At 43.2% G+C, this 19,817-nt stretch overlaps 1 protein-coding gene, 1 long non-coding RNA gene and 1 pseudogene across 9 annotated transcripts in view; 1 reads left to right on the top strand and 2 right to left on the bottom strand.

Annotated features, from left to right (window-relative positions):
- HECTD4 (HECT domain E3 ubiquitin protein ligase 4) overlaps window positions 1-19,817 on the bottom strand; it is a 226,734-nt gene that overhangs the window by 128,537 nt on the left and 78,380 nt on the right. For all 8 annotated transcript variants that reach the window (XR_009209060.1, XM_032168628.2, XM_058425552.1 and 5 more), the window contains exon 7: window positions 19,275-19,445. Coding sequence is in view for 7 of the 8 variants with exons in the window: in XM_032168628.2 (XP_032024519.1) it covers window positions 19,275-19,445 (171 nt within the window). In the remaining variant the exon portion in view is untranslated. The remainder of the gene's footprint in view (window positions 1-19,274; window positions 19,446-19,817) is intronic.
- LOC131380820 (uncharacterized) lies at window positions 9,633-11,602 on the top strand. Its single transcript, XR_009209061.1, has 3 exons — window positions 9,633-9,953; window positions 10,076-10,153; window positions 10,185-11,602. It is a non-coding gene; the product is annotated as an uncharacterized LOC131380820 (long non-coding RNA).
- On the bottom strand, window positions 14,154-15,651 carry LOC116477901 (large ribosomal subunit protein eL8-like; annotated as a pseudogene).

The following is a 19,817-nucleotide window of genomic DNA, read 5'->3' as shown; positions in this document are numbered from 1 at the left end:
AGTTGCTGGCCAGGCACGGTGGCTCATGCCTGTAATCCCAGCACTTTGGGAGGCCGAAGCAGGTGGATCACTTGAGGCCAGGAGTTCAAGACCAGCCTGGCCAACGTGGTGAAACCCCATCTCTACTAAAAATACAACATTAGCTAGGTGTGATGGTGTGCACCTATAATTCCAGTTACTGAGGCAGGAGAACTGCTTGAACCCAGGAGGCAAAGATTGCAGCGAGCGGAGATCACACCTCTGCACTCCAGCCTAGGTGACAGAGCAAGACTCTGTCTCAAAAAAAGAAAAAAAAAAAAAAAGATGCAGAAGGGGGCGGTGGCTCATGCCTGTAGTCCCAGCACTTTGGGAGTTTGAGGCAAGCGGATTGCTTGAGCCTAAGAGTTCAAGATCAGCCTGGGCAACATGGCAAAACTCAGTCTATAAAAAAAATATAAAAATTAGCCAGGCATGGTGGCATGAGCCTGTAGTCCCAGCTACTCAGGAGGCTGAGGTGGGAGGAATGCTTGAGCCCAGAGTGGGGAGTTTGCAGTGAGTGAGCAGAGATAGTAGCACCACTACACTCCAGCCTGGGCCATAGAGCAACACAATGTCTCAAAACAAGAAAGCATGATGCAAGCAGAGACTTGATATCCACTTGTCCTCTTGAAAAGCTCCTTCCTGAAAACCAGCTTCCATGATGTCAAGCTTCAGCATACATTACTGAATAATGGGGGCCAAGTGGAGAGAGGCCCTAGAGGATGACAGGCCATCTTCAGTGGCACAGCCCAAGCTAAGCTCCCAGTTGAATGAAGCTGCAGATGTGACTTCAGCTTCACCATGCAGAGCAGAAGAACCACCCAGCTGAGCCCCATCAACCTATACATCATTGTTACCTGAAGTTACTTAGCTTGGGGATTGTTCATTGAGTAAAAGTAAATAACTGAAATATCCTAAAAGCCAGAGAAATTCTGTGATCCAAATGTTAGAGGTCATTTTATATTAATAATAGTTTGTTAGTTAAGCAGGATAATCTCGACATTCCATTTTGTCACACCATATTCCTAAATATATCTCTTCTCTTCTCTTCTTTTTCTTTTCTTCTTGAGACAGGGTCTTGGTGTGTCACCCAAGCTGGAGTGCAGTGGCATGATCATGGCTCACTGCAGCCTTGACCTTCAGGGCTCAAGTGATCCTCCCACCTCATGCTACTTACTAGCTGAGACTACAGGTGTGAACCACCACATCTGGCTAATTAAAAAAATTTTTTTTGTAGAAACAGGGTCTCACCATGTTGCCCAGGCTGGCCTAAATATATTTCTATAGTCTGCATTTTGTAACAATTAGTTATCTAATTCCATGCTTAGTTAACAAGGTATCATTTTGAGAGGTAAGCATGGCTAGTTAGATTGTGCTCTCTGATCTTAGTCGTTTCAACCCATTAGTTTTCCCTGAGTCTTAGGTACCAAGAGATCTATCTGGTATAATAGATCAAACTGAGCTGATTGTTTTATGAAAAATGACATAATGGAGGAATACAGATGGTGTTCCAAGAATTTTTTTAATGTTTAGGTTTTTTTTTTCTAATGATAAAACTAATATATGGTTACTCTTGGAAATCTGGGGGGAAGAAAGAAAACTATAAATAAGAAAAGCTACCATTATTCTTTGCTTGTTTGTTTTTTGAGACAGAGTCTCGCTCTGTCAGCCAGGCTGGAGTGCAGTGGCACGATCTCAGCTCACTGCAATCTCTATCTCCTGGGCTCAAGCAATTCTCCTCCCTCAACCTCCCGAGTATCTGGGATTACAGGTGTGTGCCACCACGCCCAGCTAATTTTTGTATTTTTAGTAGAGACAGGGTTTCACCATGTTGGCCAGGCTGGTCTCCAACTCCTGACCTCAGGTAATCCTCCCGCTTCGGTGTCCCAAAGTGCTGGGATTACAGGAATGAGCCACCGCGCCCGGCCTATTCTTTCTTTTTAAAGGGATAATCAGTTAATGTTTTAAGTTCTAGCATTTAAAGAAATCAGGCCAGGCACAGTGGCTCATGTCTTTAATCCCAGCACTTTGAGAGGCCGAGGCTGGTGGATTGCTTGAGCTCAGGAGTTTGAGACCAACCTGGGCAACATGGAAACCCCATCTATACAAAACGTACCAAAATTAGCCCAGCAAGGTGGTATGTGCCTGTGGTCCCAGCTACTTGGGAGGCTAGGTGAGAGGATCACTTGAGCCCGGGCGGTTGAGGCTACAGTAAGCCGTGATCATACTACTGCACTCCAGTCTGAGTGACAGAGAGAGAGCTAGTCTCAGAAAAAATCATCAATCAATCAATCAATCACAGGCTCTAGAAAATAATTTTTTAAATTAGCTGGGCATGGTGGCAGGCGCCTGTGGTCCCAGCTGTGAGGGAGGCAGAGGTGAGAAGATCGCTTGAGCCTGCAAGGTTCTAGGCTGCAGTGAACTGTGATCACACCATTCCACTCCAGCCTGGGCAAAAGAGCAACACCCTGTCTCAAAACATAATAATAATAAATAAAATATAATAAAGAAATCAGGCTGGACGTGGTGGCTCACGCCTGTAATCACAACACTTTGGGAGGCTGAGGAGGGCAGATCATCTGAGGTCGGGAGTTTGACACCAGCCTGACCAACATGGAGAAACCCTGCCTCTACTAAAAATACAAAAATTAGCTGGGCATGGTGGTGTATGCCTGTAGTCCCAGCTACTCGGGAGGCTGCGGCAGGGGAATCACTTGAACCTGGGAGGAGGAGGTTGCAGTGAGCTGAGATCGCACCATTGCACACCAGCCTGAGCAACAAGAGCGAAACTCCGTCTCAAAAAAAAAAAAACAAAACAACAACAAAAAACAAATCACAGTTTTAGATGCTGCATGATACCACTGGGATCAATAAAAGGATTTGTCACCAATTTTTAAAAGAATATATCCCGATTCTGCTCACTTTTTTACCACCTCCATCATTACTTCACCCTCAGTCCAACACATCATTATCTTTCACCTGGTCTGTGGCAATAGCTTCCTACTAATCCCATTCTTGCCCCCTTCTCGCAAGGTGCATTCTTTTAAAAAATGTTTCATTACAAAATTTTTCTTAATACTAAAATATACACAAAAAGAACTAGTAATATCCGCTTACTATCACTCTAGATACAAGTTATCAAGATTTTGACATATTTGCTTCATCTCTCCCAGTCATTATGTCATTTCACCCCCACATATTTCAGTGTATATCACTATAAAATATAGATGTTTTCTTTAATAACTGTTACAATGTAATCACACTTATTATTAGCAATAATTCTTGATATCATCTAATATTGAATCCATAATTCAATTTCCCCAATTTTCTCAAAAATACTTTTTATAGGCCAGGTGCAGTGGCTCAAGTCCTAGCACTTTGGGAGGCTGAGGTGGGAGGGTCACTTGAGCCCAGGAGTTCAAGGCCAACCTGGGCAGCATAGTGAGACCTCCCATCTTTAAAAAAAAAAAGAAAAAAGAGCCAGGCGTGGTGGCTCACATCTGTAATCCCAGCACTTTGCGAGGCTGAGGCAGGCGGATCATGAGGTCAGGAGATCGAGACCATCCTGGCTAACACAGTGAAACCCCGTCTCTACTAAAAATACAAAAAATTAGCCAGGCGTGCTGGCGGGCACCTGTAGTCCCAGCTACTTGGGAGGCTGAGGCAGGAGAATGGTGTGAACCGGTGAGGTGGAGCTTGCAGTGAGCCAAGATTGCGCCACTGCACTCTAGCCTGGGTGACAGAGTGAGACTCCATCTCAAAAAAAAAAAAAAAGAAAAAGAAAAAAGAAAAAAAATACTTTTTACAGTTGGCAGTTGGTTTGTTTGATTCAGGAACCAAACAAGATGCAACCCACACATTATATACATTTGGTTTGTCTCTTTAAGTCTCTTCTGGCTTTATTCTTTATCCCAAACCTACAATGAACCTTTAAAACAAGATCCCATCACTTTCCTGCTCAACAATTTCCAGGAGTCTCCCATCTCACTCAGAATAAAATCCCGATACCTTGCAAGGCCCTAAAAAATATGGCCCTGGCTACCTCTCCAACTTCATCTCTCATTACTCACTCTCATCACTCCACTTGAGACACACAGACTTGTTGTTCTTCCTCAACATGCCAACCTCATGCCTATCTCAGGGGCCTCTGCACATGCCATTTCCTGTCTGTAATGCTCTTCTGCCAGATCTTTACATGTCTCATTCCTTTATTTTGTTCAGGTGTCAATGCAAATACCACCTCCTCAGAGAGGTTCCCCTGATCATTACCTAGAATAGTCCCACACCAAACACACACTAAATCATTTCTCTATTGCTTTACTTCATCTTCCTTTATAATACTTAACCAATGCTTGAAACTGTGCTTCTGTCTCCTCCACTAGAATGTAAGCTCCATGAGGACAGAGATCTCACTGTCTTTTCTATACTGTATCACCAGCTCCTAGGATACTACCTGGCATGTAGAAGGCCCTTTGTAATGTAGGAGATGAATGAATATGTGAAGACATAGCTATCCAAACTTGAGGCTACTGCATGAAGTGCCCAGGACTTACATCGGTAAGGCTGGATGAGAAGCTTCCATTTGTATACAGTCGATTAGGATCACAAGCATGCCACAAAATAGAAATGCTGGGAAAAAAATCTTTCGGCCACGCGCGGTGGCTCACGCCTGTAATCCCAGCACTTTGGGAGACCGAGGTGGGCAGATCACAAGGTCAGGAATTTGAGACCAGCCTGGCCAACATAGTGAAACCCCGTCTATACTAAAAATACAAAAATTTAGCCAGGGGTGGTGGCGGGCACCTGTAATCTCAGCTACTAGGGAGGCTGAGGCAGGAGAATTGCTTGAACCCAGGAGGCAGAGGTTGCAGTGAGCCGAGATCACACCATTGTACTCCAGGCTGGGCAACAGTGCGAGACTCCATGTAAAAAATAAAAAAGTAAAAAAATATTTCATGAGGGATGTTATTGAGGGGATTCAAATATCGAATGAGGGCCAGATGCAGTGGCTCATGCCTATAATCTCAGCAGTTTGGGAGGCCGAGGTGGGTGATTACTTGAGGTCAGGAGTTCGAGACCAGCCTGACCAACATGGTGAAACTCCATCTCTACTAAAAATACAAAAATTAGCTGGGTTGGTGGTGGCACCTGTAATCCCAGCTACTCAGGAGGCTGAGGCAGGAGAATCGCTTGAACCTGGGAGGCAGAGGTTGCGGTGAGCCAAGATCGCACCATTGCACTCCAGCCTGGGCAACAGGGCAAGACTCTGTCTCAAAAAAAAAAAAAAAAATTAGCTGGGCATGGTGGTGGTGGCTTGTGCCTGTAATCTCAGCCACTCGGGAGGCTGAAGCAGGAGGATTTATTGAACCCGGGAGACAGAGGTTGCAGTGAGCCAAGATCGTGCCACTGTATTCCAGCCTGGGCGACAGAACAAGATTCCATCTCAAAATCTATCAATCAATCAATCAATCTTGCTTTAAAGTAGAATTTTACTTCAATAATAGAGCAAGGTACAGAAGAATGTGTATCATAAATCACCATTTGTGTACAAAACAGAAAAGGAAAAACAATATAAACACATGCATTTGTTTGTATGTGCTCCGTCCGTGGAAGGATACAGAAGAAAATGCTAACCTCACTTGCCTCTGAGGAGGGAAACTGGGCTAGGAAGCAGGGTAGGTGAGAGACTTTTGTACCTTCTGAGTTGTATAACTATGTGAGTATCATGCTAAAAATATTTTTAATTAAAACAACATAGCTATTACTAAGCTTGAAGAGAAAGTTATCAGTACTTAGTTTTCTTTCTTTTTTTGTAGGGGGGGAGGCAGGGTCTCACTCTGTCACCCAGGCTGGAGTGCAGTGGTGCAATCATAGCTCACTACAGCCTTGACCTTCTGGGCTCAAGCAATCCCCCTGCCTCAGACCCCTAAGTAGCTGGGACTACAGTCGTGCACCACCACACCTGGCTAATTTTTTTATTTTTTGGAGAGATGAGGTCTCACTTTGTTGCTCAAACTGGTCTTTTTTTTTCTTTTCTTACAGGCCATGCCAATCTTTTCAGTATCATTCCAATTTTGATGTCTGTGCTGCTGAAATGAGCACTTATCAATACTCCTAAGTATCGGAGTGAAATCATAATTCCCAGCAAATCTAATTCCTTCCAGTAATTATTATTAGCCACATCTATGTGACAAGTATCTCTATTATTTAGAAAGCAAGATTAATCATAACTCAGTAGAGAATTTCAGGGCTAGAACTCTATGAATCATTTCATCTAAAGCATTATTTCATAAAGTTTTTTGCCTGGTTTGGCCCAGCAAATCATAGGAGGTCTATGGCTAAGCCCTATCATTTGTGAATTTAGAAACAGGTACTTTTTAAACTCTATTCAATAACTTAAATTTTAAAAAATGAAATTAAAATATTTCCATGTCCCCACAGTCCATTCCATCATCCCCCTCCGATTTCTCTCCTGTTTTCACATCAAACCCCTAGAGAGAAAGATCTATTCTTTTCCATCTTATCCTCCCTACCTTACCCTCAACCAACTCCATCTGGCTGCCACTCCTATTGTTCCTCAAAACAGCTCTTGTTAGCACTGCAACGGCCTCCATATTATACATTCAAAAGGCCTCTTTCAGCCTGACCTTGACTTCTCCAGCAGAATTCAATCCTGTTAAACAAGTTCTCCTTTTTATAAAAAAATTCCTTTCTTAAAAGTTAATTTTTCTAAAAAGCCCATTGTTAAACTTTAAAAACATATGAAAAGATCAATGGTGGAAAGTAAGTCTTGCCCCAACCAGTTGTCTTCCCCAGGGAAACCAATGCTTCCAGTCTCTTGTGATGTTTAATTCATTAATTAATTCATTCATTTAGCAAATATTTGATAAGCATCTACTGTGTGCCAGGTACTATTCTAGCACCGGAGGGCGCGGTGGCTCATATCTACAACCACAGCACTTTGGGAAGCCAAGGCAGGCCGGACTACTTGAGTCCAGGAGTTCGAGGCTAGCAGGGGCAACACAGCGAAATCCCGTCTAAAAAAAAAAAAAAAAGAGAGAGAGAGAGAGAAACAAAAATCCCTTCCCTGCTGGAGCTGACATTCTAAGCAGGGGAGACAATAAATAAGCAAATAAATGAGCAGTAAGAAGAAAACTAAAGCAGGGCAAAGAGGATAGGGAGGAACAGGATTTTATTTTATACAAAATATTTCATATAGAATGGTCCTTTGTTTTATATAAAATATTTCATATAGAAAAGTCTTTCTGGTAAGGTGACTTTTTTTTAAGAGATAGGGTCTTACTCTGTCACCCAGGCTAGAATGCAGTGGTGCAATCCTAGCTCACTACAGCCTTGGACTCCTGGACTGAAGTGATCCTTCTACCTCAGCAACTGGCTAATGTTAATTTTTTTTTTTTAGTAGAGACAGGGCCTCACTTCATTGCCCAGGCTCGTCTTGAACTCCTGGCTTCAAGTGATCCTCCTGCTTCAGCCTCCCAAAGTGCTGGGATTACAGGCATGAGCCACTGTACCTGGCCCTTTTTTTCTTTTTGTGAGACAGGGTCTGTCTCACTCCGCTGCCCAGGCTGCAGTGCAGTGGTGTGATTGTACTTCTCTGCAGCCTTAAACTCCTAGGCTCAAGCAATCCTCCCACCTTAGCCCTCTAAATAGCTGGGACTACGGACATGCACCATTAAATCATGAGTTAACTCCCATTCACAATCGCTTCAAAGAGAATAAAATACCTATGAATCCAACTTACAAGGGACGTGAAGGACCTCTTCTAGGAGAACTACAAACCACTGCTCAATAAAATAAAAGAGGATACAAACAAATGGAAGAACATTCCATGCTCATGGGTTGGAAGAATCAATATCGTGAAAATGGCCATACTGCCCAAGGTAATTTATAGATTCAATGCCATCCCCATCAAGCTACCAATGACTTTCTTCACAGAATTGGAAAAAACTACTTTAAAGTTCATATGGAACCAAAAAAGAGCCCGCATCACCAAGTCAATCCTAAGCCAAAAGAACAAAGCTGGAGGCATCATGCTACCTGACTTCAAACTATACTACAAGGCTACAGTAACCAAAACAGCATGGTACTGGTATCAAAACAGAGACATAGATCAATGGAACAGAACAGAGCCCTCAGAAATAATGCCGCATATCTGCAACTATCTGATCTTTGACAAACCTGACAAAAACAAGAAATGGGGAAAGGATTCCCTATTTAATAAATGGTGCTGGGAAAACTGGCTAGCCATATGTAGAAAGCTGAAACTGGATCCCTTCCTTACACCTTATACAAAAATTAATTCAAGATGGATTAAAGACTTACATGTTAGACCTAAAACCATAAAAACTCTAGAAGAAAACCTAGGCAATACCATTCAGGACATAGGCACGGGCAAGGACTTCATGTCTAAAACACCAAAAGCAATGGCAACAAAAGCCAAAATTGACAAATGAGATCTAATTAAACTAAAGAGCTTCTGCACAGCAAAAGAAACTACCATCAGAGTGAACAGGCAACCTACAAAATGGGAGAAAATTTTCACAACCTACTCATCTGACAAAGGGCTAATATCCAGAATCTACAATGAACTCAAACAAATTTACAAGAAAAAAACAAACAACTCCATCAAAAAGTGGGCAAAGGACATGAACAGACACTTCTCAAAAGAAGACATTTATGCAGCCAAAAAACACATGAAGAAATGCTCATCATCACTGGCCATCAGAGAAATGCAAATCAAAACCACAATGAGATACTATCTCACACCAGTTAGAATGGCTATCATTAAAAAGTCAGGAAGCAACAGGTGCTGGAGAGGATGTGGAGAAATAGGAACACTTTTACACTGTTGGTGGGACTGTAAACTAGTTCAACCATTGTGGAAGTCAGTGTGGCGATTCCTCAGGGATCTCGAACTAGAAATACCATTTGACCCAGCCATCCCATTACTGGGTATATCCCCAAAGGATTATAAACCATGCTGCTATAAAGACACATGCACACGTATGTTTATTGTGGCACTATTCACAATAGCAAAGAGTTGGAACCAACCCAAATGTCCAACAACGATAGACTGGATTAAGAAAATGTGGCACATATACACCATGGAATACTATGCAGCCATAAAAAATGATGAGTTCATGTCCTTTGTAGGACATGGATGAAACTGGAAACCATCATTCTCAGTAAACTATCGCAAGGACAAAAAACCAAACACCACATGTTCTCACTCATAGGTGGGAACTGAAAAATGAGAACACATGGACACAGGAAGGGGAACATCACACTCTGGGGACTGTTGTGGGGTGGAGGGAGGGGGGAGGGACAGCATTAGGAGATACACCTAATGCTAAATGACTAGTTAATGGGTGCAGCACACCAACATGGCACATGGATACATATGTGACAAACCTGCACATTTTGCACACGTACCCTAAAACTTAAAGTATAATAATAATAATAAAAGTGTGAATTTTATAAAGAAAAAAAATATATATATATGTAGTGATATGGTCTCACTCTGTTGCCCAGGCTGGTCTCAAAATCCTTGGCCTCAAGCTATCCTACCGCCTTGGCCTCCCAAAGTTCTGGGATTACAGGTGTGAGCCACTGTGCCTGGCCTGATAAGGTGATATTTGAGCAGAGACATTCAAAAAGTGAGAGAAGCAGCCATGTGGTTATCTACAGCCCAGTATTCCAGCACAAGGGACAGAGGGGGAACATACTTGGTGTGTGTGAGTAACATGGAGGAAGCATGGCTAAGTAGCACGAACAAGAAGGTATGGTAGGTGCAGAGGGTGTAGGTGCAGTGGATGTAGGTTCAATGGATGTAGGTGCAGACAGTGGTAGGTACACAGCGTGTAGGTGCAGTGGATGTAGGTGCAGATGGTGTAAGTGCAGAGGGTGTAGGTGCAGTTGATGTAGGTACAGAGGGTGTAGGTGCAGTGGATGTGTGTGCAGAGGGTGTAGATGCAGTGGATATGGGTGCAGAGGGTATAGGTGCAGCAAGTGGTAAATGCAGAAGGTGTAGGTGGAGTGGATGTGGGTGCAGAGGGTGTAGGTGCAGTGGATGTAGGTGCAGAGGGTGTAGATGCAGTGGATGTAAGTGCAGAAGGTGTAAGTGCGGCAAATGGTAAGTGCAGAAGGTGTAGGTGCAGAGGGTGTAGGTGCAGTGGATGTAGGTGCAGAGGGTGTAAATGGAGCAAGTGGTTAAGTGCAGAAGGTGTAAGTTCAGTGGATGTAGGTGCAGAGGGTATAGGTGCAACAGGTGGTAGGTGCAGTGGATGGCAGTACAGAGGGTATAGGTGCAGTGGGGGCCCAATCATTCAGCACCTCTATAAAGTAATGGGATGGGATACATTTTGAAGATAGAGCAGACAGTATTTGCTGACTAGATATGGCATTTGGCAGGGGTAGGGGGAGAAGGCAGAGTCCAGAGTGACACCAAAGGTCTCTGGCCAGCACTGGAAAGACACAGATGCCATTATCTGAAATGGTAAAGATTTTGGAAGGAGCAAATTCTGAGCTAACCTCAGGAGTTTAGCTAGGGGCATATTTAGCTTGAGGTGACCATCAGATTTCCAGCTGGAGAAGTCTAATATTCTGTGCACATACAAGCAAACAGCCACATCAATATGCACCTAGAGTTTTGGTAACAGGTTTTGGCTGAGAAGAAAATTTGAGCATCATCCACATATACAGGTGTTTGAGGCCACAAAACAAGAGGAGATCAACTAAGAAGTTAAGACAGTTGACAGAAGCAGACAGAGCAGAGAAGAGGTCCTACAGATAAGACTCAGAAGGAACAATCAGCAAGTAGAAGTATCATGGGGTGTTCACAGCCAAAGTGATCAACCATGTCAAATAATAGTGGACCACTGAATTCAGCAATGTGGGAGCCACTGGTGAACTTCAGAAGAACTGTTTGGTGGCATGATGAGGATACATCAAGAGCAATGGGTTCAAGAGAAAATGGAAGGAGAGGAGGCAAAGACAAGGAAAATAAATGCTTTCAAGAGTTTCACTGTAATGGGGAGCCAAAAAAATAGAGTGCCTTGAGGTGGGCACGAATCAGGAGAGTTGGTTTTGTTTTTTCAAGATGGGATATATTCTAATGTATCTGTATGCTGTGGTGGACAATCCACTGAGAGAGGAAAAGTTGTTAACACAGAAGAAAGAAAATTGCAGAAAAATTCTGTCCCCTAGCCCCTTTTATTACATAGCAGGTAGTGAATACACACAGTGTTCTGAGCCTAGCTTTCTGTACTAAACTGTATCTCATGGAAATTAATCTGCTTCATTCTAGGTAGATCTGCCTCGCACTTTTTTTAATTTTTAAAAAATTATATTAATTTTTTTTTTTTTTTTTTTTTTGTAGAGATGGGGTCTCACTATGTTGCATGTTGCCCAGGCTGGTCTCAACATTCCAGACTCAAGTGATCCTCCTGCCTCAAGCCTCCCAAAGTGCTTGGATTGGCCAGGCATGGTGGGTTACTCCTGTAATCCCAGCACTTTGGGAGGTCAAGCTGGGTGGATCACCTGAGGTCAGGAGTTCAAGACCAGCCTGGCCAACATGGTTAAAACTCTGTCTCTCCTAAAAATACAAAAATTAGCCAGTGTGGTGGCGGGCGCCTGTAATCCCAGCTACTCAGGAGGCTGAGGCAGGAGAATCACTTGAACCTGGGAGGTGGAGGTTGCAGTCAGCCGAGATCACACCACTGCACTCCAGCCTGGGTGACAGAGTGAGTCTCCATCTCAAAAAAAAACAAAAAAACAAAAAAACAAAAACAAAAACAAAAAAACATAGTGCTGGGGTTACAGGCATGAGCTACCATGCCCGGCTGCCGTATACTTTTAATGGCTACACAGTGTTCCATTCTGTGAAAGTACCATAGGCAGCAAGCCAGATATCTATGTTTAGCTTCCCAAGTTAGTGTTTTAGGAAAGTTGCTAAATTAGTGGCTGAGTGACACTTAAGAAGTTTTTCAATGATGAAAAATTTCAAACATATGCAAAAAAGAGAATAGTACAATGAACCTCCATGTACCCATGATTCAGATTCAACTATTGCCACACCTGTTTAACCTATCCTCCTATTTTTTGCTCACCTATTTTAAGGTGAATCCCAGACATCATACAATTCCATTTCTGAATATTCTGAATACTTCACTAAGCATCTTTAAAAATACAGACATATTCTTATATATTTCACCATCATACTTAAAAATTAGATTGTTCAGACGTGGGACCTCACATCTGTAATCCCAACACTTTGGGAGACTGAGGCAGGAGGATCCAATGAGCCCAGAGTTCAAGACCAGCCTGGACAACATGGAGAAACCTCCCACCCCCGTCTCTACAAAAAATACCAAAATTAGCCAGGCATAGTGGCACGTGCCTGTAGTCCCAGCTACTTGGGAAGCTGAGGTGGGAGGTTCACTTGAGCCCAGGAGTCTGAGGCTGCAGTGAGCCGAGATCTAGCCACTGCACTCCTGGCTGGGTGACAGAGAGACTCTGTCTCAAAAAACAAACAAACAAACAAAGTAAACTAAGACTAAGCCCCTTGGTTTCATCTAATATTCCTAATACTTTCATATTCAAATTATCTCCAGAAAGATTTTTTTAAATTGGTTTGTTTTATTCAGACTCTGAAAATTATTCAGAAGTTTTTCTTTTAATCTAGAGCAGGTTCCTTCCTCCCCAACTTTTTATTTCAAGCCACAGGCAGGGACTGTTTTTTAATTGTTCTATTTCCTCCAAGGCAGGTATCAGCTTTTGATTATATAACTATACGTCTAAATATACCTTTATGTTGTCTTCACAGTTGATTGACACTTTGGTTGAATATGTACTTCTAGGTTGAAAAACAATTTCTGGCAGGAGGCAGGGGAAGCTGAACTATTAAAAAGGAAGACCCAAGGCCAGGCACAGTGGCTCACGCCTGTAAGTCCAGCACTTTGGGAGGCCAAGGGGGTGGATCACTTGAGGTCAGGAGTTTGAGACCAGGCTGGCCAACATGGTAAAACTCCATCTCTGCTAAAAATACAAAAATTAGCTGGGCATGATGGCCTGTAGTCCCAGCTGCTAGGGAAGCTGAAGCAGGAGAATCGCTTCAGCCTAGGAGGCGGAGGTTGCAGTGAGCCGAGATCATGCCACTGCACTCCAGCCTGGTTGACAGAGGAAGATTCCATCTCAAAAAAAAAAAAAAAAAAAAGAAAGAAAAAGAAAGAAACAAAAACAATTTCCCTCAGAATTCTGAAAGTACTGCTCCATTTTCGCATCCAGGAATGCTATTGGATAGCCTGGTGCTTTTCGAATTGCTCAACATTTGTATATTATTTTTTTACATTTCTGGAAGCTCTAGAATCCTCTTTTATCCTTGGTAACCTGAAATTTCACGATGGTGTGGGCATTTTGCATTCACTATGTCAGATACCTTTTAATCCAGATACCAACGTCCTTCAGTCTGAAGTCTTTCCTGTATTGTTTCTTTTTTCGTTCTGAGACAGGTTCTCACTCTGTCACTCAGGCTGGAATGCAGTGGTGCAATCACAGCTCACTGCAGTCTTGACCTCCAGGGCTCAAGCAATTCTCCTGCCTCAGCCTCCTGAGTACCTAAGACTACAGGAGTGTGCCATCATGCCTGCATAATCTAAAAAAAAATTTTGTAGAGGTGGCATCCCACTATGTTGCTCAGGCTGGTCTTTAACTTCTTGGTCCTACTAGCATTATAGGCATGAACTACTGCACCCAGGCTGTATTACTTCATTTTGTTTTTTGGTTTTTTTTTGAGATGGAGTCTTGCTCTGTCACCCAGGCTAGAGTGCAGTGGCACGATCTCGGCTCATTGCAACCTCCGCCTCCCAGGTTCAAGGAATTCTCCTGCCTCAGCCTCCCGAGTAGCTGGGACTACAGGCACCTGCCACCACACCCGGCTAATTTTTTTTTATTTTTAGTAGAGACGGGGTTTCACCATCTTGGCCAGGCTGGTCTCGAACTCCTGACCTGTGATCCACCCGCCTCAGCCTCCCAAAGTGCTGGGATTACAGGTGTGAGCCACCGCACCCAGCCATACTTCTTTTTTTTGAGATGGAGTCTCGCCCTGTTGCCCGGGCTGGAGTGCAGTGGCGTGATCTCAGCTCCGCCTTGGTGGAGCCTCCCAGGTTCAAACGATTCTCCTGCCTCAGCCTCCCTAGTAGCTGGGCTTTACAGGTGCCCACCACCATGCTCAGCTAATTTTTGTATTTTTAGTAGGGACAGGGTTTCATGTTGGCCAGGCTGGTCTCGAACTCCTGACCTCATGATCTGCCCACCTCAGCCTCCCAAAGTGTTGGGATTACAGGCGTGAGCCACTGCACCCAGACCCCCACCTGTATTATTTCTTAATCATGTCATCCTCTTTATTTTCTGTTCTCTTTCTGGAACTCCTATTAGCAAGATTTTAGATGGATGGCTCCACCACATCTTTTATCTTTTCTCTCATATTTACTGTTCTTTATCTACTCGTCCTTTCTGAAATATTTCTTAACTCTTTTACTAATTTTCAAATTTGGATAATCATAGTTTTAATTTTCTCTTTCCCTGATAATTCCTTTTTGAGGCATCCTGTCCAGTTTTACAATATGAATGCAATATCTTCACATATCTCACAGAGCAGTTAGTGCTTATGTGAAGTTTTACTCTATTTCTTCAGCTAGCTGTTTTTTTTAAGGAAAATTTGTATTATTTTCATTATTTTTATGTACAGAAAACTCAACAGTATACATTTAACCCAGTTTAGCGGCAAGTTCTTTAGCCTTTGCCTTTTCGAGCTTGGCAATGCAAGCCACAGACTTTGGACCCAAGATATTGCCTCCCCAGTGACAGCACATCTCATCGTATCTGTCATTGTCATTGGTCCTGACAGCTTCCACCAGCTTAGCCAAAGCGCCTTTGTCTTCCAAGTTCACCTGTGTGAAGGCGACAGTGGTGCAGGTCTTCCGTGGACTAGACGGCCCAGTCTTGCCTTCCCCTTGATAATGCAGTAAGGGACCCCCATTTTACAACACAGGGCAGGCAAGAAGACAACCAGCTCAATGGAATCCACATCGTGTGCAATCACCACCAGCTGAGCTTTCTTTTTCTCCACCAAGGTGGTGATGGTGTTAACTCCTGCTCGAAGGGCAGCTGGTCTCTTAGTGGGGACGTCCCCTTTGCCAGCAGCTTTCTTCTCAGCCTGGGCCAACAGCCTCTGCTTCTTCTCTTGCTTTGTCTCTGGTCTGTACTTGTGGGCCACCTTACGCAGTTGAGTAACCGTTTGGCGGTTCAGGGCCTGGGTGAACTGGTTAATCGCAGGAGGCACTTTCATCTGCTTATAGAGGATGGCTCTCTGCCGCTGCAACCTGACATAGCAGGCCATTTCACAAAGTAGGTGAGGTCTCTTTTGGGCTGGATGTCCTGTCCAATACCAAAATTCTTAGGCCTTTTCTCAAACAGGGAATTCACCACTTTCTTGGCCTCCCGCTTCTTCACAACAGCAGGGGCCAGAGCCACCTTCTTCCCCTTGGCCTTCTTTCCTTTCAGCGTCTTGGGCAGTGGGAGGCCAGTTAGCTGTTTTTTAACTTTTTCTCGTTTTTAATCTTCATATTAGAAGCTTTCCTCACTTTTCTAGTGATCCTTGGTAGTCTGCTCTTTTTGTTTAATTTTAAAACTTTTTATTAGGGAAAATTTTCAACATACACAAAAGAAAAAAGAATAGAACAATGAGCTTCCTATGTGCTGAACCCCTGGCTTCAATCATTAGCACTATTTTTTTTAACCCATTTGCCTCCCCTCCATGCACATACCTCTCCAAAGTTTGGAATTTTGTTTGTTTGGATTTTTATTTTGTCTGCTCTTTTTTTAACAGTTCAGCACTAATCAGGAATTCTGTGGACAGGGTTGAGTCTTGCTTGCTGGAAGACATCACTTGTGCGTGATTCACCAGGGAGGCAAGTCTTTTCCCTAGATGACCCCAACATCAGTATGAGAGGTCTTTTTTCCAGGGTCATTCAGTTTCTTCAGAAAATAACTAAGTCTTGGGCCTGGACAGCCAGCATCTGAATGCAAATGTGTGAACAGGAAGGGGGTCTGCAGGCCCTTATGTAAACTCACAGTCTACCACCTTGTCTCACAATGGCTCTGCACCACATCTGATGTCCCAGTTGCTAAGATGCTCTAAGGCTGGTGGGGTGAGTCATCTCTCTTCCTCTGGGTTTCCCCTAAACGTATACTTGGCTTTCTCTACACGGAAGTATGAGAAAGGACACTACACTCTCCATCTTATCTTCTAAAGTAGGGGGGTAAGAGATACTGCCTAGAGTTCATAAAGAAGAAATAAAGGTTTAACTGTAAATTACAAAGATAACTAAAAGAAAAACTAAAACAAACGAAATCAATATGCTAGGTGGAATCAGAAAAGAAAGAGGGAGGCCAGGTGTGGTGGCTCAGGCCTGTTATCCTAGCACTTTGGGAGGCCGAAGCATGCTGATCACTTGAGCTCAGGAGTTCGAAGCCAGCCCAAGCAACATGGTGAAACCCTGTCTCTGCAAAAAAAACACAAAAATTAGCTGGGTGTGGTCATGCACACCTAAGTCCCAGCTACTTGGGAGGCTGAAGTGGGAGGATCACCTGAGCCCAGGAGGTTGAGGCCACAGTGAGCCATGACTGTGCCACTGCATTCCAGCCTGGGTAATAGAGCGAGACCCTCTCTTTCTCTCTCTCAAAAAAAAAAAAAAAAAAAGGAAGGAAAAAAAGAAAAGAGGGAGAATTGAGACAAACCCTCATCTATCACAGCAAAAAAAGAAAGAAAAATCAACTTTGTTTATATCTGGCGTTCATAAATCAAGAAACAGCAATATAAGCGTTTTACTTAGGGATATGAAGGTCACCACCAGAAGAATGTGATTGCCTGAAGAGCATGCTGGGATTGGAGGAGTGGGGCAAGGGTCTCCTGTTTTTCATTATGAGCCTGTATCCAAAAAAAAAAAAAAGTGTGTGGATTTTTTTGATACAATTTTTTCTTTTAATTTAACAGAAGCATATCAGAGAATCAGGGAATTCGTCAATGTTCCCATTATTCTTAGGCTAAAGACCTAAATTTTTTTTTTTTTTTTTTTGAGACAGGGTCTGTCTCTGTCACTCAGGCTGGAGTACAATGGTACAATCAGGGCTCACTGCCACCCCGATCAACCTTCTGGTCGACCTCCCAGGCTGAAGTGATCCTACTGCTCAGCCTCCTTAGTTACAGGCACATGCCACAACACCCAGCTAATTTTTCTGTTTTTTTGCAGAGATGGGGTCTCACTATATTGCCTAGGCTGGTCTCTGACAGAGCAGGAGCACCGTCATCTCAGACAAACACTGCCACTTTAAGTTCCGGCTCCTTTTTTTTTTTTTTTTTTTTTTTGAGATGGAGTCTCGCTCTGTCGTCCAGGCTGGAGTGCAGTGGCACAATCTCGGCTCACTGCAAGCTCCACCTCCCGGGTTCACACCATTCTCCTGCCTCAGCCTCTCCGAGTAGCTGGGACTACAGGCGCCCGCCACCACGCCCGGCTAATTTTTTGTATTTTTTTAGTAGAGACGGGGTTTCACCGTGGTCTCGATCTCCTGACCTCGTGATCCGCCCGCCTCGGCCTCCCAAAGTGCTGGGATTACAAGCGTGAGCCACCGCGCCCAGCCCCGGCTCCCTTTTTAAAACTCCTGGGCTCAAGAGATCCTCCCATCTCAGCCTTCCAAGCACTGGGATTACAGGCATGAGCCACTGTGCTCAGCCAAGACCTAAATGAAAATTCCTTAAACAGCTGGTAAGTCTCTTTTAAAAACCAATTAAAAAAAAAAAAAAAAAGCTTTTCTGACAATTATGAACACATGTTCAATCTCTAGCAGACCAATTCAAAGATTCACTCTGGCAGGGACATTTTATAAGATAATGGTTAGAGGACACTGTGAGATTCAATAGCAAAATAACATGCACAGTTAAAGGTTACGAGACTCCTGACTGATAGTCTGCTGCTGGGTTGGATGACTGGTTTCCCAGAACATGTTTTAATCCTGTTAAAATTTATTAGAAAATTGCTTCGGTTTTTTTTTTTTTTTTTTTTTTACAGGAATGCTAATTTCTTCCCAGAAGGAGACTGTAAATTACCTCATGAAAAAGGGTTTTGTCACAGACCTGGCTTGGGGCAATTTGTTCTTTTATAAGTCTCTACAAATACTACCTAGACTGGCTCTGTCCAACAGAACATTCTTCATGATGGAAATGTTCTATATCTTTGCTGTTCAACGAAGAAGCCACTAGCCATATGGCTACTGAGCACTTGAACTGTGGCTAATAGAGCTATGCAACTCCAGTTTTAATTTTATTAAATTTCAAGTGAAATTTAAATAGCAACGTATGGCTAGCGGCCACTGTGCAGGACGGTGTGGATCTAAAGCGCCGTGGCTCCCAGCTGCTTCTTACCCCAAGCCCTCCTCCTCTCTCTGCATTCCAGCCACTCTGGCCCACTTTTTCTCCCTAAAACATGCTGCCTCCTGCCACAGACACTTTGCACTTGTGGTATCCTCTTGCTGGAATGTTCTTCCCTCACCTACTCCCCAGCCTCTTCATCTGGTACATGACTACTTTTCCTTCACTAACTACGATTATCTTGTGCACTTATTTGCTCACTTGTTTATGGTTAATCTTTATGTCCCTCCACCATCATCAACCCACCCAACTCTGGGGCCTGAATACACATCACATTTGGGCAAGAACCCTTCCCACCCTGCCCATCTCTGTACTCCCACCACCTAGACAGAACACACTTGGCTCTCAGTGAGCATTTGACTAATATCTAAAAGGTAAATGATGTGTCATAATGTTGTTATCTCTCTCAGAGACTCCCAATTTCTATCTGTAGACCCATTCTTGCTACTGTAATGTTGCCCCACATTTCCAACAGCCCGTGAGCATTTCTACTTAAATACCCTGCTGTCTACACATTAAATAATGTTATCTCCAGTCATCAGATTAACCTTCAGAAAGCTTGGCTCTACTTATTGTCATATGACTCCAAACAAAGAAACCTTCAAAGACATCTAAGAGAAAAATCAATTTTAAGGAAACACTGAACACACTATACATGCTGCAAGGTTCTTAGGCCCTCTGCACACCAATATAAAAAGAAGGCAAACAGAAATGTTTCTGCAAAGACACAAGCGAGAAAGTTCAAACTTACCACAAGTTCAAAAATGTCCATGAAGACAGAATGTCCCTTTGGTGTTTTCTCATTCAGGCTGGCAGGAGACCAGATCCAATAAAAGTAAGTGCCATCTGAAGACAGGTGCACAGTGCTCATGGTGCTGCCAATGGGGAGGTGATTGGCTGGCATTGGCACCACCTGGCACACCTGGGCATGAAAGGGAGGAAATCTCCATTAGAGCCATATATAAATTCTGATTAATCCTATCAGCTCATCATTAATGCCATTATGTCCAAGATGATAATTCACTAGGCTTTCTGGTCAAAACAAAATGGATATTTATCTCTAATAATAATATACACAAATTACATGGCAAAAATATAAAAGTTCATATAATGGGCAATAGAATAAATATGAACAGCCATGCAACAGATGAAAAGGTTCTTGGGATTAATTCAAATTACTTTTTAATAGGAAAAAGTATTTACTAAACACTTTGAATCTGTTATGCATATGTGTTATATCTAACACTTATTAAAAACAAAGTTTTAGAGAAGCAGCACTTTCTGAAATTTCTTT

Source organism: Hylobates moloch, unplaced genomic scaffold, assembly GCF_009828535.3.
Source record: "Hylobates moloch isolate HMO894 unplaced genomic scaffold, HMol_V3 SCAFFOLD_12, whole genome shotgun sequence".
NCBI classification, from domain to species: Eukaryota; Metazoa; Chordata; class Mammalia; order Primates; family Hylobatidae; genus Hylobates; species Hylobates moloch.
Note: the sequence above shows the minus strand (reverse complement) of the source record. Positions and strands in the feature narration are given on the sequence as shown.